The sequence below is a fragment of the Plecotus auritus genome, assembly GCF_963455305.1.
Source record: "Plecotus auritus genome assembly, chromosome: 1".
Lineage (NCBI taxonomy): Eukaryota > Metazoa > Chordata > Mammalia > Chiroptera > Vespertilionidae > Plecotus > Plecotus auritus.
This window is the reverse complement of record NC_137770.1, coordinates 122,613,741-122,636,615: the sequence shown is the minus strand read 5'-3', so window position 1 is coordinate 122,636,615 and position 22,875 is coordinate 122,613,741. Positions and strand designations below refer to the sequence as shown.

The 22,875-nt window shown below is 42.4% G+C and overlaps 1 protein-coding gene across 2 annotated transcripts in view; it reads left to right on the top strand.

The window, feature by feature from the left end:
- Window positions 1–22,875, top strand: part of THSD4 (thrombospondin type 1 domain containing 4) — a gene marked incomplete at both ends in the record, with an annotated part of 709,334 nt that overhangs the window by 659,859 nt on the left and 26,600 nt on the right. For both annotated transcript variants that reach the window (XM_080656972.1, XM_080656973.1), the window contains 5 exons: window positions 2,230–2,359; window positions 3,266–3,470; window positions 4,007–4,180; window positions 14,129–14,302; window positions 21,353–21,532. In XM_080656972.1, coding sequence (XP_080513098.1) covers window positions 2,230–2,359; window positions 3,266–3,470; window positions 4,007–4,180; window positions 14,129–14,302; window positions 21,353–21,532 — 863 coding nt within the window. The remainder of the gene's footprint in view (window positions 1–2,229; window positions 2,360–3,265; window positions 3,471–4,006; window positions 4,181–14,128; window positions 14,303–21,352; window positions 21,533–22,875) is intronic.

The following is a 22,875-nucleotide window of genomic DNA, read 5'->3' as shown; positions in this document are numbered from 1 at the left end:
AACCCAACCAAACTGATCCCAGGTTCTTCCTGCTGCCTGAAGCCCAGCCAGCACCTGACCTCACCACCCTATTCCCGCTTGAATGGCATGCTGGAACAGTGAAGAGATGGCCAGGTTTCTCCCTTTCTGCAGAGATCAAAGTTGACCCAAAGAAAGAAACCATCATGGTCACTGAAGTCAAGAATTATAGATCTGATATTTTCTCAACAACAGAGAAAGAGGGAGAGCCTCTGACTTTATTTCCTCAGCTAAACGTTGGAGCTGGACCATGGACAAGTGTACTGTAAAGGTGGTGAGAGGGTGGGGGAGGGCAGGCAGAGGCCATGTGCAAACAGCCCAAGCAGGACCCATCTTTGCAAGACACAGAGCATTCCTATGGTAGTCCATATCCTTTTCCCTAGATATACTAAATGTCCCTCTCACTTGAATGCCAAGTGGTTGGGATAGTTTCTATTTCCAACCCACAAACTTTAAGTAGAAAAGTTAAACCCATGTGGTCTGAAGGGAAAGGGATAAGCTAAAAAATAGACTTTTACTTGATCCCTTAATAGCTGAGTCCCAAATGGATACCCTTAAAGCCATGCACTGAATCCACTCACCTTTTAACTGAGAACAACGTGCTTAATGTTTGTTGACTTTAATTGAAGATCCTTCTTAAATGGAAGCAGATATATCGCTGGGCCAAACTTAATTCCACAAAAGTTTTTGCTTCCTATTAATTTTGCAATCAGTACTGCTTTTTGCTCAGCTAATAACTATGCTTAATTGGAATGTTATTTTAAATAATGGTCTCAAGTTATAGCTACATTGTAAATTTTCACTGTCAGAGTACTTTAAGCAAGTGTGTGTTTCAGATTCAAAACTGTCTTACAAACTGTCCAGTTTCTTACAAAACTACCCTCTGGCTCAGTGTCACATAAGACCAGCTTAAAGAAGCATTGAACCACACTGCTCATGGCTGATGAAATACTGAGACATATTAAAAATTATTCCTCTAACTACAATTAAAATAGTAGCAAGCTGGAAGTTCAGAAACTGTAAATGCCTGGCCAAACAGCAACAGAGCTGAGACAGAGCTGTAGAATAATGATAGTGCTCTGCAGGGCAGGAGCTGTGTGGTGGTCTAGCCTGGGGGGTGGGCAGCTCTTTGTGAGAACGCGTCTTACTCTTCCAGCAGTTGGGGTGCAGGTTCAGCTGGTCATATTTCTCACTTTGTAAACTTTCCTTCATGATACTTCAGTGCTGCCACCAGGGGGTAGCAAAGGAAGGAAGGCAGAATTGTGAATTGGCAGGTTTTTTTAGTTGTTTTGAGAGCTAGAAATTCCACTGAACAAATTCTTTTTCCCCAAAAACAGATTTATAAATTTTAAGACAATGAAACTAGGCTGTGTGTGGGTTTTTTTAATACACAAATCTGAGGCAGTTAGTATAATTTTTTAAACAAAGTAGTAAAAATAAATATTAGACTGCTAACAAATATTCATTCAACAAACTTTCACTAAACACCCACTACTCTGCTGGGTACTGGAGATACAGAGATGCCCAGAACTAGTGCTGTCCCTCAGAAGCTCACTGTCTCATGGAAGCAGACATATACTCTTAAATAACTAAAATACCACTGGACCAGGACATTAGAGGAAAGTGTCAAATGATTTACATAGGGGAAGCCAGCTACACTTCTAGTCTTTCTTGAATCTTCTGATTTCTCTGCTCCAGCCTAACTATCTCTTAAACATATCTGGTGCTTGCAGGCCAGTTTGTTGGGCACTTTCGTTCTAGTTTAGCGACTTGGACAGCCCCCTCCCTTCAAGACCCAGGTGCAAACAGGTTCCCCGCTGAGCCTTTTCTCTGGGATGAAGCTGGAGCCCTTTCGGCCCCTTTCTATTTGATGTCTCCAGAAGGCGTTCAAGAAGTTATTGTTTGTGCTTATTTTATAATCTCTCCCCGGCATAGTGATATAAAAAAACTATTATGGAAATGGTTTTTTATCTGCCTTTGAGCATTTCAAATCATGTTCACCAATAGACTGCAAGCTCTTTGAGGGCAAGAACTATTCCTACTCTCCTTTGCACCCACAATGCTGAGCAAAGCCCTTGCATGGGAGTGTGCACATGGATTGTTCTGTTTCTGTGGCCTCTTCATCAGCACTTGGGTCTCTGTGCATCTCCCCCTCAAACCAACATTCAGGTGTGTGGGACTGCCCTTCAGACGTTCTCCTTGTCCTTCTAGGATCACAGTACCCCATTTTTCGCTGTGTGCACAGAAACACTCATGAAGAGGTTCCCGAGAGCTACTGTGACTCCAGAATGAAGCCGATCCCCGAGGAGGAGCCCTGCAGCATCTTCCCTTGCCCAGCCTTGTAAGATGCCCTCTCTGCTTCCATCCCTATTATCACATCACTTCTAGTTGCTTGTGTGTAGGACCTTGGTAGCAGATATAATCTCATTTTTAAATCAGTCTACATCTGATTTAGAAACATGAGACTTGATCTTTGCATGAGATGTGGTCTGTTTAGCAAGAGCACCTGTCTTTCAGGATCAACACAGGAGCCTGTAGCCTTTAGCAGGTCAGCACACTCCCAGGAGCCCACCATTTTGGGAATTACAGCAATTAGGGTTTCGCCTGATAAGGAAAACACAGAGGGAAACAGAACTACAATCCAGTGTAGTCAGTGCCATAGGAGAGCCGTGTACAGAAGGAATGATGAAAGGCACACTACATCTGCCGGGAGAAACCAGAAAGAACCCCTCAGAGAGGCCTTGGACTGGTTCTTGAATGACAAATAGGACACTTTCAGAAGAACATTGGGAAAGGGCCCAAAAGGTGTCAAAACTTAATTCTCAAAGTAATAAAAACATATTTTCATCTCAACACCTGATGAGCAGGGTGGCACAGGAGGAAATATGAGACTGATGTGTAATTAGCTCATGAAAAATAAAGAATGCTGGGCTAAGATTTCTAAGTTCCAAAATGGGTTAATGTCCTACAGATTAATGAAACTAAACTTTGGAGTTTGTTTTTTGTGGGGTTTTTTACTAGGTAAATTTGTACCTTCTCATTTTTCTTAAATTGCATATACTCACTGACAAACAGCATGTTAATTTCTTTACAGAGTCAGGTGGCCCTTAGGTAGACTGGTAAGCAATGCCCTGGGAGTCGGGTCACCCCGAGGATTCTGATGGTTCTGTGTGAGTCAGCTCAGCTCCTGCCCTCTTCCTGCTGACTGAAGTGATCTGTCCCTGTCCCTCTCTCCTTCCTGAGCCAGTTGGGACATCGGGGAGTGGTCAGAGTGCAGCAAAACCTGCGGCCTGGGCATGCAGCATCGCCAGGTTCTGTGCCGCCAGGTGTACGCAAACCGAAGCCTGACGGTGCAGCCCTACCGCTGCCAGCACCTGGAGAAGCCCGAGACCACCAGCACCTGCCAGCTCAAGATCTGCAGTGAGTGGCAGATCCGGACGGACTGGACCTCGGTACGTGGAGTGGGGGCTCTGCTCTGGAGCACCCCCTCCAAGGCCCACACTTCCCTCCTGCCTCCCCCTTTGAGACCTGACTTGGAAGGACCCTGAGTTCTCCGGGCGAGAACCTGTCCGTGGGATCCGGGAGGCCACTTTTATAAACCGTAGCATGTGCCCATAGCTCGATAGAGTTAAAGCCAGCGTGTATCGCTGGAGAGCCCAGAGGAGTCTTGTGCAAAAGCTCTCATCTCCGTGTGTCACGGTGGAGGGAAGGTTGGCAAATTCTGGTAGAGACGTCTCCTCCCCCATCTTCTCTCCCATTTTCTAGATGACTGAACGGAGGCTCAGATGGACAGAGTAGGCAAGATATCAAAGAAGGTCTTAGCGAAAGGGCTTGTGAAATGATCAGGGCTGGCATTCCTGAGGTAGCATTGCATGCAGGGGACCTAGCAGCACGGGGAGTCTCCCCAGCCCTCTGTTTAGGGGGCAGGTAACAAGAAGGGCGCCCAGAGCTGATGCTGCCGTCTGCTGACTTGCTTGCTGTGTTGCAGTGCTCGGTGCCTTGTGGAGTGGGGCAGAGGATCCGAGATGTGAAGTGTGTGAGCAACATTGGGGACGTGGTTGACGACGAGGAATGCAACATGAAGCTCCGGCCGAATGACGTTGAGAACTGCGACATGGGGCCCTGTGCTAGGAGCTGGTTCCTCACTGAGTGGGGTGAGAGGGTGAGTGTGGCCGAAGCCCAGTGGGTTTTCCGGAGCGGAGAGGAGGGAGCGGGGAGGGGGGAGTTGTAGGGAGCGGTTATAGGGTTAAGCCTCGGACTGACCTGCTGGCAAAGCCGCAAACAAGGCCGAGCTTGGAGGGCACAGCCCTCTTAACATAATTAAGTTTGATCTTGTGACTGCTCCCTAGATCCTTCCTGGGTAGCTAATGGGCTGTGGGAGGTGCAGCAAGTGCTGCCAAAACAAGTGAAACTCCTAAGAACACTGTAACTATGGTGACCACTACCTTGTTTACCTCTGACTATAAAATAAACCATCAGCTTGCAGTCTGGATCTGTTCTGCGGCCTCAGCCAGGCACAGAAGATCCACCTAGAGTCCTAGACCCAGCTTATTCTCTTTGTCTTTTTCTTCATCCTTCACTGGCCCTCCCTCAGGCTCGAGGGAGGCTGGGCTAAGGGTGGGAGCGGGTGTCACAAGGTACCCTAAAACCATACAAAGATGAATTACTAGCTAAGAATCCTAAGGGTAATTTCTGACTCTGGGGGAAAGGCCCATAAATGAACTACTGCCGGCTTTCTATCCTTCTATGAATCTGCACGGTGCTTCCAAGCTATCGGGTACCTCTGGATGACCGGGGCACCTTGTTACACAGCACAGAATCTGGGCAGCAGGGGTGGGCTGGCCTGGATCCTGCATGTCTAAGGAGCTCCCAATGGTGCCAAGGCTGTAGGTCTTAAGAGATACTCCTGAGCTCCCAATCCTTCCCCCGTGTCATGTGAACAATAGACAGTACAGTATCTCCAGCTGGGAGGAGGAAGGGGCACATCAGAGGATTGGGGCCCATCCACCCTGTTGGTTGATTCCATCTGGCCAGCATCCACTCTGACTGGTCAGTGCCCACCATGGACAGGTGCTGAGTATTCTGAACATCACCCTGCAAGTGTTCACATGGGTTTCCTTCACAGCCTCCCTCTCAGCACAATAAAACAATCCACGCCAGTGGGAGTGCTATTGGGAAGGAAAGGAAGAACAAACCTGTAAATGCAGCCTTCGCTCCACATTCAGAGATCCTTTCAGAGATTCCCATCAGGTGGTTTATCTCCTTATGGTTTCCCGGCACCTTGTGGCAAACAGCCCCTGCCCCTTAGCCCCAAGACAGTCCCCAGAGAAAGAGGGCCTTTAGCGAAAGCACTGAGCCCTTAGGGTGAGCAGCTCACTGTGCCTCCAGGCCCAGCCCTGGACTCTAACAAGGCACCAAATTAGCCATCAGGAAAGTGCTAGCCAAAGGTGTCCATTGACTCAGACCTCTGCCCCTAAGGCTGAGTCCAGCAGAGCTTGCCCAGTTCTGTTTATGTACCCTCTCCCTTTCCCTCCCAGCAAGCACATGGCTCCTGGCCTTGTAGAAGCAGTGCTGGGCGGTGTCAGGGGTCACTTTGAGCACCTCCCTTGCAGAATAAGGAGTCCTTGATAGCGTCCCTGACATAAGTCTGATCCCTTTGTCAGAAATTCCCTATATGTTAAGCCAATGACGTCTGCTTCTGGTATAGCCCAGTGTCAGGTTTCCTTCAACATTGAACCCAAGTTTTTCTTGCCAGCTCCCAGCATGTCCTGTCGGAAGTGCGTGCACTGTCCTTACACTGCAGACCCACAGATACTGGGGAGCCCCTTCCACTTTTTCTCCAGGCTAAAAATTCCTACTTTCTTCAACTGATTTTGTCTTTCCAGATTTCTAGCCAGAATTTGTTTGTACTCACAATAAACCTGCCTAATTTAGTGTATAAGCAAGTTAATGAAAACAATGATACTGGGCCTTCTTTTTATATTGAAAAGATGTTTTTGAAAATAGTTCATTTTTCTGCTCATACAGTAATATAAACTATTAAAAAGAATATGAAAAGAATCTCAAAGTATACCTATAATCTCTTCAGTCTAACAATTTAAGATTTTTAAGCTACACTGACAAGCTTTTTTCTACTCATACATACTTTGCATACATAGTATTTTGTATTCATATATATGTTTTAAGGATATAATAATAATATATGTATAATTTGTTAACCTGATTTTTTTTCACTTTTCTATTGTAAACATCTTATGGGATTAAAAACCTTGAAAGTATGTTTTTTTAATTAGAATAAGCTATTGTATGATTATTATAATTGAACTAATAATACCCTATTTCTAAATTATTGAGGGCATTTTTTTACTATCTTTAATAATATTTCAGTAAATATTTTTTTAATTGATTTCAGAGAGGAAGGGAGAGTGAGAGAGAGAGATAGAAACATCAGTGATTGGAGAGAATCATTGATTGGCTGCCTCCTGCACACCCCACACTGGAAATAGAGCACGCAACCCGGGCTTGTGCCCTGACCGGGAATGGAACCATGACCTTCTGGTTCATAGATCAATGCTCAACCACTGAGCTCAGTAAATATTCTTATGTATAAATCTTTATATGCACTTTTCTTTGTTTTCCTAAAATAATGTTTAGGAAGTAGAATTATTTGACCAAATGCTGTGAACTCCTTTAGAACTCTTGACATATTTTTGGCAAATTTATCTCCAGAGGATTATTTCAATTTAGAATCTCCTAAGCAGAAACTGAGATCGCTTTTATAATTCTTTTATTTCACTGATAATCTTTACTGTTTTTAATTCCATCTCTCTACATTTGCCAGGCTCTGAGAAAAGCATTGGGCTCAGAATAACCTGTGTACAAAGAAAAAAGCAACTACGTGGAGGAAAATTGCAATGCTTCATTCCTCCGTGTGTCTCCCATATTTCCTTAGGACAGTAAAACTCTACAAGTAAATTTACAAGGAATTCCACACTAGCTATTTTCCCTCCAATAAAGACTCTCTGCTTTGTATTTTAACATAAGTACTTGTTGGATCTAACCCTTGTCTTAGAATTCCAAATAGAGCAAAGAATGAGTACTTTACTAGTACTCTTCCATTTAGAGAACATTTTTGCTTTTTTGGAAAAGTTGTGTTAAGCCATATAAGTACCCTATGTATGATATAAGTAAGTTTGCTTTATTGACCCCCAAAATAGATCATTGCTCCTATTTTGAGTAGATGAATGGGAAGGGGTGCTATTGTGTTTAAGGGAGGGGAATTGCTGTTGGCACCCTTTCCCCAGGAATTATTTCTTACTAGAGGCCTGTTGCACAAAATTCGTGCAAGAGCAGGCCTTCCTTCCCCTGGCTGCCAGCACCAGCTTCCCTCTGGCACCCGGTAATCGGGCTTCCCTCACAGCCCTGGCTTCGTCCGGAAGGATGTCCAGTCTAATTAGCATATTACGCTTTTATTATTATAGATTATTATAGATGAGACCTTGAGCAAGCTGCTGACTCCTTGCCTCTCAGTTTCCTCCTCTGTAACATTGCTGAGTGAGCATGAAGGGAATCACCTTTCAAACTATGACCTAGATGAGACTGGCATGCTAGGAGGGTTTCCTGTGGGCTGCTTTCTTCTTCATATCAGCATGAAGCTTCCATCAAAACCCAAACTGATGGGGTTTTGAGAGCCTGGGGTTAGTGAACACGTGGAGATGGGGGGAGAGTGATGAACCTGGAGAGGGCATGGAAGCTCGGCACCCCTTCCCACATACCTTTCCCTGTGCTTCTCTTCCATCTGGCTGGTCCTGATAATATGACATAACTCTATCATATTATCTTTGTATAATAAACTGGTAAAATGTTTCTCTGAGTTCTGTGAGCTGCTGTAGCAAAGCAATCGAACTGAGAAGAAGAGTCTTAGAAACCTCGGACTTTTAGCCAGTTGGTCAGAAGTACAGGTAAAAAACTGGACTTCGGATTGGCTGCTGAAGTTGGGGGTGGGGCAATTGCCTGTGGAATCTAATGCCATTTCCAGGTAGTTTCAGAATGGAGTTGAATGACAGGACACCCAGCTGGTGTCGGAAAATGGCTTGATGGTATGGGGACCCCACACACACATTGAAATTGGCACCAGAATACCAAGAGCATCCTGTTGTCCAATTTAAAATTAATTGGTCTCTACCTAAATAAATTGAGATTGTAAACTCAGTCTGAACCTTCCCTTAAATGTCTAGGGTAATATGTATAGTTTTTCTGACTTGATGACTCACCTTAAAAACATCCTTGCAGCTACTTTTAAAAATTTTATCTTTATTGTTGAAAGTATTACAGATGTTCCCCTTTCTCCCTATTAACCCCCTCCACCCCGCTCCAGCCCCCACCCAGGCCTTCACCACACTGTTGCCTGTGTCCATGGGCTATGCATATAAGTACTAGTATATAAGTTATTCAGCTACTTTTAATTGAGGATGGGGCTTATTAGATGCAGGCATCATTTGCTTTTTAGTTCTGCAAATCAACAAGTTTAAACATTTGTGCAATTTTTAATCACAACAGAGAAAAAAGTCTTTTAGAAAGTCCACCAGCCTCAATTTTCTATCACCTAATTACTAAGTATGTTTTCCAAGAGAAGAAATAAGTAAAGATATTGAGTTAAATTGTGAAAGATGATGCATAAAACTGAAGTCCAGGAATAGTCATTAGAACCGTATAGTCCCTCAGGGGCCACTTGGGCCAAGTTTAGCATTTAGCTGTTGCTAGGGTGAGAAGATAATCCTTACCAGAGGGTTGCTTAGGAATTCATGTGTCTCTGTGTTTTATCTGTGCAGAAGTTCACTTAGGAGTCAGGTTTTTTTCTGAAGTGGGTTTGGTCCTTCTTTTAGGCACATCCTTCAGGGACAGTAAATGGGGGTGTTTTGGTGCTTCACTTTGAAGGTTAGTCTCTGCTGCCTAGTAAAGACCCCCCTCCTTCCCTTCATTTCTACTGATAGGCTTCCCTGGCCAGGTCCCGTGTGGGTAGCTCCTTTTAAATATAAATTGGTTGTGCTTTTCACTGCAGCCTCCGCAGGGCTCATCCTTGTGATGTTCTCTCACTGGGCATTGACTTGGTCCTTAACATTACTCTTTTAAATTAAGTGCACAGGGATATGGGGAAACTTTCCCAAGATGCATGTGGTTTTCCCAAGATTACTTGGTTTGGAAAGAAGATTTCTAATAACAATGCAGTTAAAACGAAAGTTTGTGAACCTGTAAGGGGGATAAAACTTTTCCTTTACTCTCTTAGGTTCTTTAATGGAGGGCTGCAAATTAAGCTGACAGTAGCCAGATTAACAGGAGAAAAGCATACAAATTTTATCTGATGTTATTTTGTTTTATATAGCATGGGGGAAGGGGAGAAGGGAACTTCATAGGAAAGAAATGAAAATCCCAGAAAAGCAGTTAGACTTGAGGGATTATGTAACATTTTAACAAAGGGTGATAAATTGTGAAGTGACTAGACAAAGGAAAGAGGTTTGGGCTTCTGGGAATAGTAAATTGTAGGAAAATGGCTAACAAATATATGGGGGAAACTAATGGAAGGTAAGGGTTATAGTAAAGTTTGTTTATGCAAACTCGTCTTGATTCCCCATTATCCATAAGAATGTTCTCTTCTTCCTGGAACTGGGAGGGCACCTTTCTCAGGGGAATGTATGCCCTGCTTCTAGGCTGAAAAGGGGAGGGCAGAGAGCTCTTCCTGCACCTGCTGTTTCTTAACTGCCATGAGTTCAAAATAATCAATAGGCCAAAGTAGCATATTTTGGGGCATGTTCTAACCACCTTTGAGCTCTTAGCTCCAGAGTTCCCTCCCTGAGGAGTCAGACTCAGCTTAGCAGTGGTCATGTAAATGTTTGATACTCATCCTGGGTTATGATTTTACAAGATTAGATAGCAAGTTACAAAAACAAAAGTAGGATTTTTTATAAGGAAATGAGATTGTTAATATTTTTCTTCCTTGTCTCAAATTTTATTTAAAATTATATTGCTTTTATTTACTTTTAAAATGATAATGTTGGTAGAAACCAAACACTGACTCTGTTTTTAAGAAAAGACCCAGCAGAAACCCCTAGAAGGGCTTTGGTCATCACATAAAGGCACTTTCAGAATTGGAAGATGCTGATGAGAGGATAAAATTAAGCGAGGGAGGACCCCCATCATATTTATTTATTCAGCTGATATTCAGGGATTTGCCCATAGGTAAAGTGCTCACTGAGAATGAAGTAAAGGTGATGTAGGCACTGAGCCTACTTGTATAATGAGAAAAAAATAAATGGACACAAAAAACCATAATACAAAGGATGACAGCAGAATACAGATGTGTCAGAGCACAGCTGCACTGAGTCCACATATTCTTCTGAAACCTGCCCTACTACACTAACTGTGGAGGCCGAGCTCCTCTGCCCAGGCTGGACCTTCTTGGACACCATGTGGTAGAAAGAAAGGCCATGAGAAGTTGTGGGTGTATAAGAATGAGTCTTTAGTTAGGAGCCAGTGGCCATTGCTAATAAGGAGCCATCAGACAAAACAGTTGTTCACAACAGTCACATACAGTCAGCCATATAACAATACATCTTTCCCACAAAGCAGTAGTAGCCTCTGTACCCACAGCCTTACATAGCAGCAGCACCTGAGCTCTCTCTGTCCCATATTTTAGGAAACCTTTAATGCCATTTAGGAGCAGTCCATAGTGAATGTCATAGCAGCAGCACCTGAGCTCTGAGCTCTCCTAAGTAGCCTCCGCAGCTCCCTATCACACTGGATGGCCAGTAATATATATTATACTACTTAGACAAAGGAGGCTTCTTGCCAAGTAGTGACCTTGCTGTGCACTGGCATAGTCCTTGGACACCCTGATTAAGATTCCCATGCTCAGAGTGGCCTTGGCCATCTGGCATACTCTAAACAAGGCCTTTCACACTCCAATTGGCCTTGAACATCCTGCGGATTCTGGCATGGTTCCCATAAGATGTCATGGGAATTCTGAGGATGGGAAGGATCTATTGAACTGGGAAATCAGGGAAGCTTTCACAGAGGAGATGGCACTTGAGCTGAAGCTGAACAGATTTTGAGTGTCCCAGGGAAGGGCAAGAGTGCTCCAGGCAGAAGGAACAAGGTGCTGGGAGCGTTTCGTGTGGTCAGGGAGTAGTGAACCTTGGCTCTGTCCAGGATAGTCAGTGGTTTTCATATATTACATCTAACTATTCAGCCCCTATGATTGTTTTAGAAGTTCATATGGTGATAATGTGGAAATCGCTATAAAGAAAACCAGTGTGGCCCGGCTGATGTGGTTCAGTAGTTGAGCATTGACCTATGAACTAGGAGGTCACGGTTCGATTCCCAATCAGGACACATGACCGGGTTGTGGGCTCCATCCCCAGTGTGGAGCATGCAGGAGGCAGCTGATCAATGATTCTCTCTCAACATTGCTGTTTGTTTGGCCTTTCTCTTCCTCTCCCTTCCTCTCTGAAATCAGTTTTTTAAAAAAAATTTTTTAAGAAAACCAGTGTGTTCCCAGTGTAGTCTAGAAGAATGGGACCATATTTTAGGAAACCTTTAATGCCATTTAGGAGCAGTCTATAGTGAATGTCATTAGGAATGGACCAGCAACAGAGGGATTTCAGCGTGGATATACCAGCACCTGGAAGCCCAGTGACAAGAAGAGCTGGTAAGCGGAGTGAGAAGCTGCGACCACAGTCCAGGGGAAGAACATTAGGGTGCTGGGAATACCGCAGCAGCAAGAAGACAGATAAATGTGCTTAAACTAGAATCTATGAGACCTGCTAGCTGGCGAGATGTGGAAAACCAGGAGGTCAAAGAGCAGTGGGTTTTGAATCCAGATATGCATTTCACCTATTGGACATGAGGTATCTATGGGATACCCACACGAAGATGCCCTGAAAATATAGGATGAGAAGCAAAAAAAAGGCAACATTCTGAAGTTTTACAAGGCAGATGGGAAATGCTCTCAGAGCTTCAGGGTGTGACTCAGGTGAGTGTTTACTGTGTCCTGGGTGAGGACAGAGTGAGATTGTAGTAATGACAGTTATATAGCTTTAAGTGAAGGCTTAATCCTGTGAGTTCTAGTTTCTCTTACCAGGTTAATAATGCAGATTTTTTTCAATAGATGGAGTTACACATATGTTGATGCATATGTGATTTTATATGTATGCTATTTTGTTGTATTGACAATAAGCTTCAACACTTCATATGTCAAATTTTCTGAAGGTGTTAACATCATAGATATTTTTACACTTAAAAATGTCAAGTTTCATGCCAAAAAAAAAAAAGAGCATTTGCGGGAAATTATAATTCATTACTTTATTTTGAAGAAAAGTGCTGCTGAATACTTTGGGAAGCTTATGGTGAACATGCTCCATCTCAAGACACTTGTGAATGCTGGTTTAAACGCTTTAAAAGTGATGATTTCCATGTGAAAGACAAAGAACATCCAGGTCAACCAAAAAAGTTTGAAGACCAACAATTACAAGCATTATTGGATGAAAATGTGTGTCAAACTCAAAAACAACTTGCAGAAAGATTAAAAGTTGCTCAGCAAACAATTTCCAATCGTTTACAAGCAATGGGAAAGATTTTAAAGGAAGGAAAATGGGATGGGTGCCACATCAACTGAACGAAAGACAAATGGAAAACTGAAAAGTCATCAGTAAAATGTTGCTTCAATGGCACGAAAGAAAGTGTCCTTTGCTTCGAATTGTGACTGGCAATGAAAAGTGGATTTATTTTGAGAATCCCAAACGCACGAAATCATGGGTTGATCCAGGTCAATCATCAACATCGACTGCAAGGCCACATCGCTTCGGAAAGAAGAAAATGCTCTGCGTTTGGTGGGGTCTGGAAGGTGTGGTGTATTATGAGCTTCTAAAACCAGGTGAAACCGTTAATACTGATTGCTACCGACAACAAATAATCAATTTGAACCATGCTTTGATCATGAAATGACCAGAATGTGCCAGAAGATACGGCAAAGTAATTTTGCTTCATGATAACGCACCATCACACGCTTCAACACCAGTAAAGACACGTTAAAAGATCTTGCCTGGGAAGTATTAACCCACCCGCCGTATTCACCAGACCTTGCTCCTTCAGATTACCACTTGTTCCAATCGATGGCACATGCACTTTCTGAGCAGCACTTCAAAACATACGAAGAAGTGGAAAATTGGGGGGTCTCTGAATGGTTTGCCTCAAAACAAGAAAAGTTCTACTGGGATGGTATCCACAAATTACCTGAAAGATGGGGGAAATGTGTAGCAAGTGATAGACATTACTTTGAATAAAACACTTTTGATGTTTCTCTTGAAATTATCTTGTTTTCTTTGATTACAAAATCTGTATTATTAACCAATACACCTAGTAGAGTAGAGATGTAGGTCTTGGCCCTTTAAAGCCCCGCATACCATTATTGAGTACCTACTGCATGCATTCATTGAGCACCTGCTCTCTATATGTAATTCATTCCCTGTAATACTGCCAGGACTGTGTTCCCATGCCCATGGTCGAGGTAAGCATGGCAGAAGTGAGAGGCTCAGGTCACTTGCCCCAGGCCACACAACTGGTAGTGATATTAACACCAATATGACCAGTTCCCAGTCCAGGCTCTCCCTTTATACCAGGCTGCCTCCTGGTACACCGTCACAGCTGTGCCCTTCAGGGACTAGAACCATGTGCCTTAATATTAGGCAGCATTGTTGAGGTGACACTCACCAATTCTCCTCCTTTCTCAGATCAGCCCAGACTCACTACCAGTATGTAGACATGTGCCCACACGTTTTCATGCTCTCATTCTTCTTCTGCTAAATATATTTTTGAAATCTAAAGCCAGAACAGATAGTCTGACAAGTGTAAGCATATCAATCACAACAAAAAAATCTAAGGCCGGGGATATGCCATACTGATGTCCCATGACGGAGCAGGCCGTGCGTGAGAAGTGGTCAGACATTTCCAGAGCAAAGAGTTGGTGGGGAAACATGGTGTTCTGGAATCATTTGAATGTGGCTCAGAACCTGGGGGAGAGGCCTCCCCTCTACTGTGTCCATCTTCTGTCTTATAGTGTTCAGCAGAGTGCGGGGCTGGAGTGCGGACACGCTCGGTGGTATGCATGACCAACCACATCAGCAGCCTGCCTCTGGAGGGCTGTGGGAACAACCGGCCAGCAGAGGCCACTCCGTGTGACAATGGGCCCTGCATGGGCAAGGTGGAGTGGTTTGCTGGGAGCTGGAGTCAGGTGAGTGGCCAGAACTGGGTGTGTCTGCCTGTCCCTGAAAGAGGCAGCATAGCAGAGGGGTTAGGAACTGGACCTGGTATGTCTAGGTTTGAATCCCAGCTGTGTTACTCATGACCCTGAAGAAGTTGCTTATGCTCTTGGAGCCTCATTCAGTCAACACTATTTATTGAGCATTTATTATGTTCTCTTCTAAGCACTTGAACACAATAAATATTCCTGCCCTCAGGGAAGCTCATGGTGTAGTATGGTTTCTTTGTCTATAAAATGTTGGTAGCGATAGCACCTTAGAGGTTATTTTTAGAAGAAATGAAGTAATGTATTTTAAGTATGTAGCACAGTGCCTGACATACAATAAATGTACAATAAACCACAGCTACTGCTGCTATCATTGTTAATAAAGCCAGTTTGATCTGAATTTGAGTGTCAGAAGCAGAAATAAACATGACCCAGAAATCCTATCTCTGGAGGTATAGCCAAAGGAAATAAAATCATTATCTCAAAGACATATCTGCACACTTATGCTCAAAGCAGCATTATTCACAATAGCCAACGTATGGAAACAACCTATGTGTCCATCAACAGATGGATGGATAAGAAAATATTCATAGGAATATTATTCAGCATTTTAAAAAAGGGAAATCCTGCCTTTTACAACAATATGGATGAACCTGGAGGGTATTATGCTAAGTAAAATAAGTCAGACAGAGAAAAAATACTGCATGGTATCAATAATCTGTGGAATTTAAAAAAAAACAACAGACTCATAGAGGGTAGAATGGTGATTTCCAGGGGCTGGGCTGGAGGAAATGGGAAGAGGTTGGTAAAACTTTCAGTTATTAGATGAATGAGGTCTAAAGATCTAACGTATATCATGGTGACTATAGTTCATAACACTGTACTGTATAACTGAAATTTGCTAAGACAGTAGAACTTAAGTGTTCACACACAGAAAAGAAAGGTAAGTATGTGTTATCTCAATGTGGGAATCCTTTTAAAATGTATACATATACCAAATCATCAGTTTAAATACATTATAATTGTGTTTGTCAATTAAACCTCAACTAGAGGCCCGGTGCATGAAATCGTGCACAGAGGGGGGTGGAGTCCCCTCAACCCAGCCTGCATCCTCTCCTATCCAGGACACCTCAGGGGATGTCCGACTGCCGGTTTAGGCCCAATCCCCGGGATCGGGCCTAAACCGGCAGTCGGACATCCCTCTCACAATCTGGGACTGCTGGCTCCTAACTGCTCACCTGCCTGCCTGCCTGATAGCCCCTAACTCCCCCCCCTGCTGGCCTGGTTCCCCCAACTGCCCCCCCTGCCAGCCTGGTCGCCCCCAACTGCCCCCCTTGCTGGCCTGGTCGCCCCACACAGCCTGCTGTTCAGTCGTTTGGTTGTCCTCACTAAGCCCCCTGCCAGCCTGGTCGCCCCACGCAGCCTGCTGTTCAGTCATTTGGTCGTTCCTCACTAACCCCCCTGCCAGCTTTGTTGCCCCACACAGCCTGTGTTCGGTCGTCCGTCTGGTTGTTTCAGTTGTGATGGCCCCTGGCTTTTTATATATTAGGATAAAGCTGGAGAAATTAAAAAAAAAAAGCATAAAAAGAAAAAATTGAGGTTGTTTATTATAAAGAACTAGATACTTTAATAAACTGACTTAATTGATCAATTCATGTTTTCCTTACTGTGCCAAAATTGAGCATGAACTAAAAATGTGGAAAATATCATTCCCTCCTATTTTTTTGTTATGATTACCATCAGTATTTTGAGTTCTTGGACCACTTAGCATTTGACTCCCAAGGCCGGCTAGTTCTACAAGGACTTTTTGGCTGATAATCATGATTTACACATTATCAGGATCTCTGGCTCCATATAGAATTTTATTTATTTTAAGTAGCTTTATACATAGATCCTGACAAAAATGGACTGCCTTGTCCTTGTAAATTTATATAACCCCTTTGGAAAGCAATAAAATTCAAGAACCATAAAAATGTTCATTAGCCTTCACCCAGTCACTCCACTCCTGGGGATTCATTTTAAGGAAATAATAAATAGAAGAAAAAAGCTTTTTTGACAGAGATTTCATGACAGCAGGGCAGTATATTATGGTATATCATAACTCGTTAAAATATTATGTGCAACAACAATAATTAGGAAGATGTAGAAAGTGCATTGATACAGTGGCAAGTGAAAAACAATATGAAAATCTTTGAATCCTATTATCTCAACCACTTCAAAATATAGTCTTTTTATGTAAACAACATGGGGAAATGATTTTTCTCAAATTTCACTTAATGTTTTATAATACAAACTATAAAATATAAAATATTAAGAAAGAAAATTTAAATATGACCAATGGTACCCTGGTAGGTATGAGTTAGACATTCTTAGTAACTGATCCCAGCTCTACTTCTCCTTAGTTATTTGATTTGGGGCAACTAATTTAACCTCTCTGAGCCTGTTTCTTCATCCAAATGTGAGGATAATAATACGAACTTCCTGGGGTTGTTATTGGGTTTTCATGAAATACTATACATATGCGGGTTGCCCCTTGCTTGAGGCATGGGAAGTACTCAATAAATATTAGTTCCCTTTTTTCCATGTTTATTTTTTCCACCAGCTGTTTCTAATCCTTCATTGGTTATAAAACACCTAGAAGGTAAATCCCGAAGATAATTAAAAATGGACTGTACCTATAGGATGCCAAATAACCATGTAAATTGAGGCAATAGGAAGAATCCTGTGTCAAATTGTAATATCAGATCGTAAGTGTACATGCACGGTGAAGATAAGGGATGCAATTCAACTCGCATGCCTACCAATCTCAGGAGAGGAAAACAGGATTCAGGGTCTTTTTTGCTTGTGGGCCTCCTATTGACTTTAGGCTTAAACTCAGAGAACAGAGTGGTATGAATCCAGGTGAAAGCAGCCTTTATTTCTGCTAAGATTAGAAACATATAATTTATTGCCCTGTTGTCCAAAAGAGTCAGCACATGATTGAATGTGGACAGAGCTTTGATTCTGGATTTATAAAGATGTTGGAACCTACTGGCACCTCCCTGCCTTGGGAATTTGATATTTTCCCAAAGAAAATGAAACAGATAATGCTTATTTATTGAAAGGCAAGTAGGTAAGTCTTAAACATTAACTGACTTCAGAATATAAAAATAAATGTTCCTTTCTACTACATGGTTTGAATGAGAGTTGACACCTTGAACACCCTGCCAGCCTGGTCACAGCGACTAGTCCAGGATGAATATGTGACCTAAGCCAATCAAACAGAGTCCTTCCCTAGGACTTTTATGGACTTAAAGAGACTCCCTGAGAAGTTTGAGCACAGGTGCCGCAGTGGCCGTGCTGAAACTTGTGGAGAAAGCTAACCCAAGAGAACAAGATCTATAGAACTTAGGGAATCTTTTCCACTCAAGAGGCAAAATAGCCCAACTCTTATTTATAAGGTATTCCACGAAGTCTGTTATTCATGCCCTGATGTTTTCTTTCTCCCCTGTCAATTTTGGGTTTACTTCACCCTTAGACTGTCTTAGCTCTGAGGGGTATTTCACGATCTCTGATGATCAGGAGCAGCCCTCTTGTCTGCCTGTGTCGCTGAATCATATTTATTCTCACTGGCATCTGAGCATACACCTCCACTCTCTCCTGGTCTTAGAACAGTGATCCACCAAAGTGCAGCTGCAGGAATTCTTTAGGTATAGAAACATGAAGAATTGTTATCACCCCTCAGTGGAAGGATTTATTCCTATTAAATATCACTTTCTCCATGAATTACATTTTATCTGATATTTGTATTACTCCATTTTATTTCTTGTTGGTTTTCACCTGGTATACTTTTGTCAACTTCTTATGTGTTTTTTAAAATATTCTTCTGTGTGCAGGACTATTTTTGTCTTTATTTTTATCCGATCTGCAAGTCTCTATTTTTTAAGAGTTAAATTTTAACCATTCATATTTATTGCAATCATTTATATGTTTGGACTTTTCCCTGCCATGTTATTTTGTGTTTTCCATTTAATTTTCTATTGCCATGTTTTCTTGGGGTGTTTTTTCCCACTCTTTCCTTTCCACACATTTGTATTGGTCCAACTTTCTTATTTCATTTTTTTTCTCTAACATTTTGGAAATTATAAATCTGTTTTTATTCATCCAGTGATATCAGAAGAAAAAAGATTTAACACACCGTTTTAAACTTACGTTCCAGTGTCATTATCAATAACCACATTCTCTCAATCTATAATACTTCCATAAAGATGTTGAGATCACCTGGATTTAGCTCCATATTAATGTTAATTAATTTTATAGAAAAATACTAATCTAGATTTTAAAATAGCCTTCTTCCCTTCAAAGGTTATTTTTACTGAAATATAATTCACTTATCATAAAATTCACCCTTTAAGTGTATAATTCAGTGTTTTTTGGTATATCCACCAAGTTGTGCAACCATCACTACTACCTAATTCCAGGATATTTCTGTCATCCCAAAAGAAACATATAGCCATTATTTATTTATTAAAATGTTTTTTTAAATATTTGTATTGATTTCAGAGAGGAAGAGAGAGGGATAGAGAGATAGAAACATCAATGATAGCAGAGAATCATTGATCGGCTGCCTCCTGCACACTCCTTACTAGGGACTGATCCTGCAACCCAGGCATGTGCCCTGAACAGGAATTGAACTGTGACCTCTTGGTTCATAGGTTGACGTGCAACCATTGAGCCATACTGGTCGGTTACTATAGCCATTATTAACAATAGTTTTTATTGGTGAGTTTGCCAACTTCTGCTTTGGTATCATGTGTCTTCTTCCTGGTTCTTTTTAATTTTGTTAGAGACCATAACCCAGTAAGTCTTTCTAATAGGATTCATAAGCCATAGTTTTCTGAGCCCTTGAGTATTTAAAAATGTTTTCACTTTTCCCTTTGACTTGAATGCTCCCAGTAGGTGCAGATGCTTTTGCTTCTTCCTTGGGAGAGTCAGTTTCCTGGTCAGTATCTTAGCTGACTACTCTCTCAATGTCCTGAGGCCCCCTCCCTCCTGCTTTTCACAGCCACATGTCCACCACCATTCTTGCCCAAAGCATTTGAGCTGCTTCCTCTTAGTTAGGAGCCCCTCCTCTATGTGCACTTTGAACTATAATTTTCTCCTTCAATTTATTCTCATCTATCTTTCACCATTCAAAGATTCTTCATAATTTCTGGTCCACCAAGGGTGAGTTCCTTTCCTATTTCAAATACTGTCTCATGCACACACATATACCTACACACATCCATTCCTTTGTTCCCACACACATATTTTGCTGTTTCTGGCCATTTAAGGTAGGAGAGGGCTGAGATATGTGCTCATTCTCCCTTCATTACCTAATGTCTTCAAGGACTTTACAAACATAGCATAAAATAACCTCAGATTTTGGTCAAGGTTTAGAGTCCGCTGTTCTGCCAAGCACTGGGTCTATACCTGGCCCCTCAGAGTAGTTGTAGGTCTTTCCGGTTTCCAAACCCCTCCAGTTTGCAGGTGAGACAATGAAACCTGGGAAAGTGCTATGTCTTGGCCAAAGACACGGGACTATTCAGTGACAATGTCTAGACTAGTTTCTATGTCTCCTGACTTCAGTCCAGTGTTCTGCTCCTGCTGTCCCCTTGACCTTACATCCTTACTCCTCTTTTGCCTGGAAGCCTATTTTTCCTCTCCTGCCTCCAGTTCTTTCATTGTCTGCAGCACTTGGAAGAGAAGAACAAAACATGGATATAGTGAAAATGTGCCAGATCAATAATGAACTAACATGTTATGATGAGTATTGTTACACACAGATGAGAAAGATCACATCCAGGGAAATCCCATGTTGGGTACATCATTAATTCACACTGTACACACCAAATAGATAGAATACAGTCTGCCTGTGAGGCTTGGATGGGACTTAACCTCCAGCACAAGTAGATTAACTAACTCTATAACTAACTAACATGGAAGAAAATAGGAAATACAAGCTAAGAAGGTTCCTGGATGCCTATGAAGATGGCAGAAAAGAAGGCACAAAGCAAAAATTGCCAATCGTGGTGCTAATTGTGCCCCATGTGACCAATTCATAGTCTATTGGCTTGGATTTTTCCATTTTCTGTTGAGATGTGGTTTCCTCCCTATTTTTGTTTGACCCTGTGCCTGACTACAGAAGCAAGGCTAATGTTAAAACTTTAGCTATAGACATTGTTAAAAGCTTTCCATAAAGGTAGTGGATTCTTCAACGTCTCTGAAGGCCTATACAACACAAGTTTTAAACTTTTTAATCAAGATATATTGAGTAAACCAAATGTGAATAAAAAAACGCTTTACAAAGTAATAGATTTGTGCATAGTTATATGCATCGTATTTCCATAAACTAACAAAATGCATCAATATATGTAATTGTCTGTCCTCTGTGCTCAGACCCCAGGGAAGTGAGAGGAATGGGCCCCATGGTGAAAGGCTTCCTGCTGGCCACCCTGTTGGAACGGAGGGTTGGCCATATTGTCCCAAGTCTAGAATCTTCTATTCAGCTTTGTATGTTTCAAAGAATTTTAACTTAGTCCTTCATGCACAGGTGTGCAGGCTCTGAGAGACTAATTCATCACCAGTGTCCACCCATTAAGGGACCGGCAGAAAACGAATGTGTTAGTTCATTGTCTTACAGTCAAGGGTCTGTAAGAGTCTACTGGACAGAAACAAGCAAAGTGATCACCTGATGTGTTCCTGTAGGGGAACCATTTGTCTCAGCACCGAGGGCACCATGGGGAACCATTTGTCTCAGCACCGAGGGCACCATGATCTGTGACCAGTAGCCTGAAGCTGTGATGACTCAGGACACCCATTCTCCTCCCCAGTCATAGAACTGTTAGGAAAATTGGAATTCATGGGCAACTTCTCTTCTAGAAACGTTTTCCAATACCCTTGGGCTCTTCCTCACTGAATTGATGATAGAAAGCATGTGCAGACATACCCTGATGGACAGTCATTCTCATCTCCTTCCCGTGATGTGATACCATCTTTTTCTGCTTCCTTCTTTAGTGCTCCATAGAGTGTGGCAGTGGGACCCAACAGAGGGAGGTGATTTGTGTTAGGAAGAATGCAGACACCTTTGAAGTGCTGGACCCTTATGAATGTTCCTTCCTAGAGAAACCCCCCACCCAGCAGTCCTGCCACCTGAAGGCTTGCGGAGCCAAATGGTTTAAGACAGAATGGAGCATGGTAAGTCAGGGTGCTCTTGATAGAGATTGCTGCTTTTAGTGCATCATTCTCCTGCTTTCCTTCCATACACACACCTGGGCCTCCGACTAGGTGCCAGGCACAGGGCTCAGCCCTTAAGTAGATCCCCTATAGTGATCTATCCAGTTGGTCACTGCCGGGACACCCCAGATGTAGTCTACTTGGTGGGTGGAGCCTGAGGCTGGGACAGTCTTGATCCAAACTGCAGAGCTGTAAAGCACAGACTCTTAAGTGTCAGTATGCATAAGAATCAACTGGAGCCTTGTTAGAAAAAAATGAATTCTGGGTCCACCCAGAGGAGTTTGCATTTTGAATAATCTCCTTAGGAGAGTTGGATGCAGGTGTCCTTGGACCGCATTTTGAGGAGTGCTGCTGCAGAGGATTGATGGCTGAATGAATTCAAGGATGCCATTGAGAAACTGCATCATGAAGGAATTTCAGTAGGTCTCAGTAATACAGTGAGACCCATACCAGTCAGGCCTCAGTGTGTGTGTGTGTGTACACTTGTTTAAAATTCAACAGGTGATATGGACTATGTATTATGGAACTGGTCCTGTTTTTCTCTTTGAATTGACTCCTAGGAAACTCAAAGCTAAAATTGTTGTCCATCTCTAAGAGAGAGTTTATCAGCCCTTACAAAATAGATTTTTCCTACTTTTATATTTCTTTTAACCTCAGTTTCCCCAGATCATTCTACATTTTGTAACCCTCAAAGCATTTCTTAAGCCATCTCAGATCCTTTTTGTAAGGAGGAGGGTACTGTGTGAATGATGAGAGGCAGAGAGAGTCTGAGACGGAGAGATAGAGTTAATATACAAATAGGTTACTAAAAATGAAGTGGAAAAGGTTGGAAATAGTGATAAAACCCTTTTCTTTCCCCAAGTAAAAGAGTTTATTTTCAAGAAACATCCTAAAACAGAAAATGTCCTCAGGGCATCATTCCTGGTGACCAAATAACAGACCTTGGACACATGGGAGTGGGGTTCATTCTGCTTTGTGTCACTGAAGATCTTCAAGCATGGCTGTAGGTGAGCCCAAAGTAGAGGCCAGAGCCTTTCTCAAAATCATTCATAGGTGATAAAAAGGATTTTGCTTATAAAATATATGAATAAAAGCTGAGAATTCTGCTTCCAAACAGTGTGTGTTAGTTCCAGTGAGAACAGCCATTTGGCATGTGGTGAACCATAGATCAGAGGCAAATGGGAACAAAGGTGGTGTTGAGTTTCAGAGGTGTTTTGTCAACTTCTGGGAAATGAAATTTAATTATTTTGATGCTGGCCAAGCCCCTTGAGAACACAGGAACAGATCACTATTTTCTTTTACTG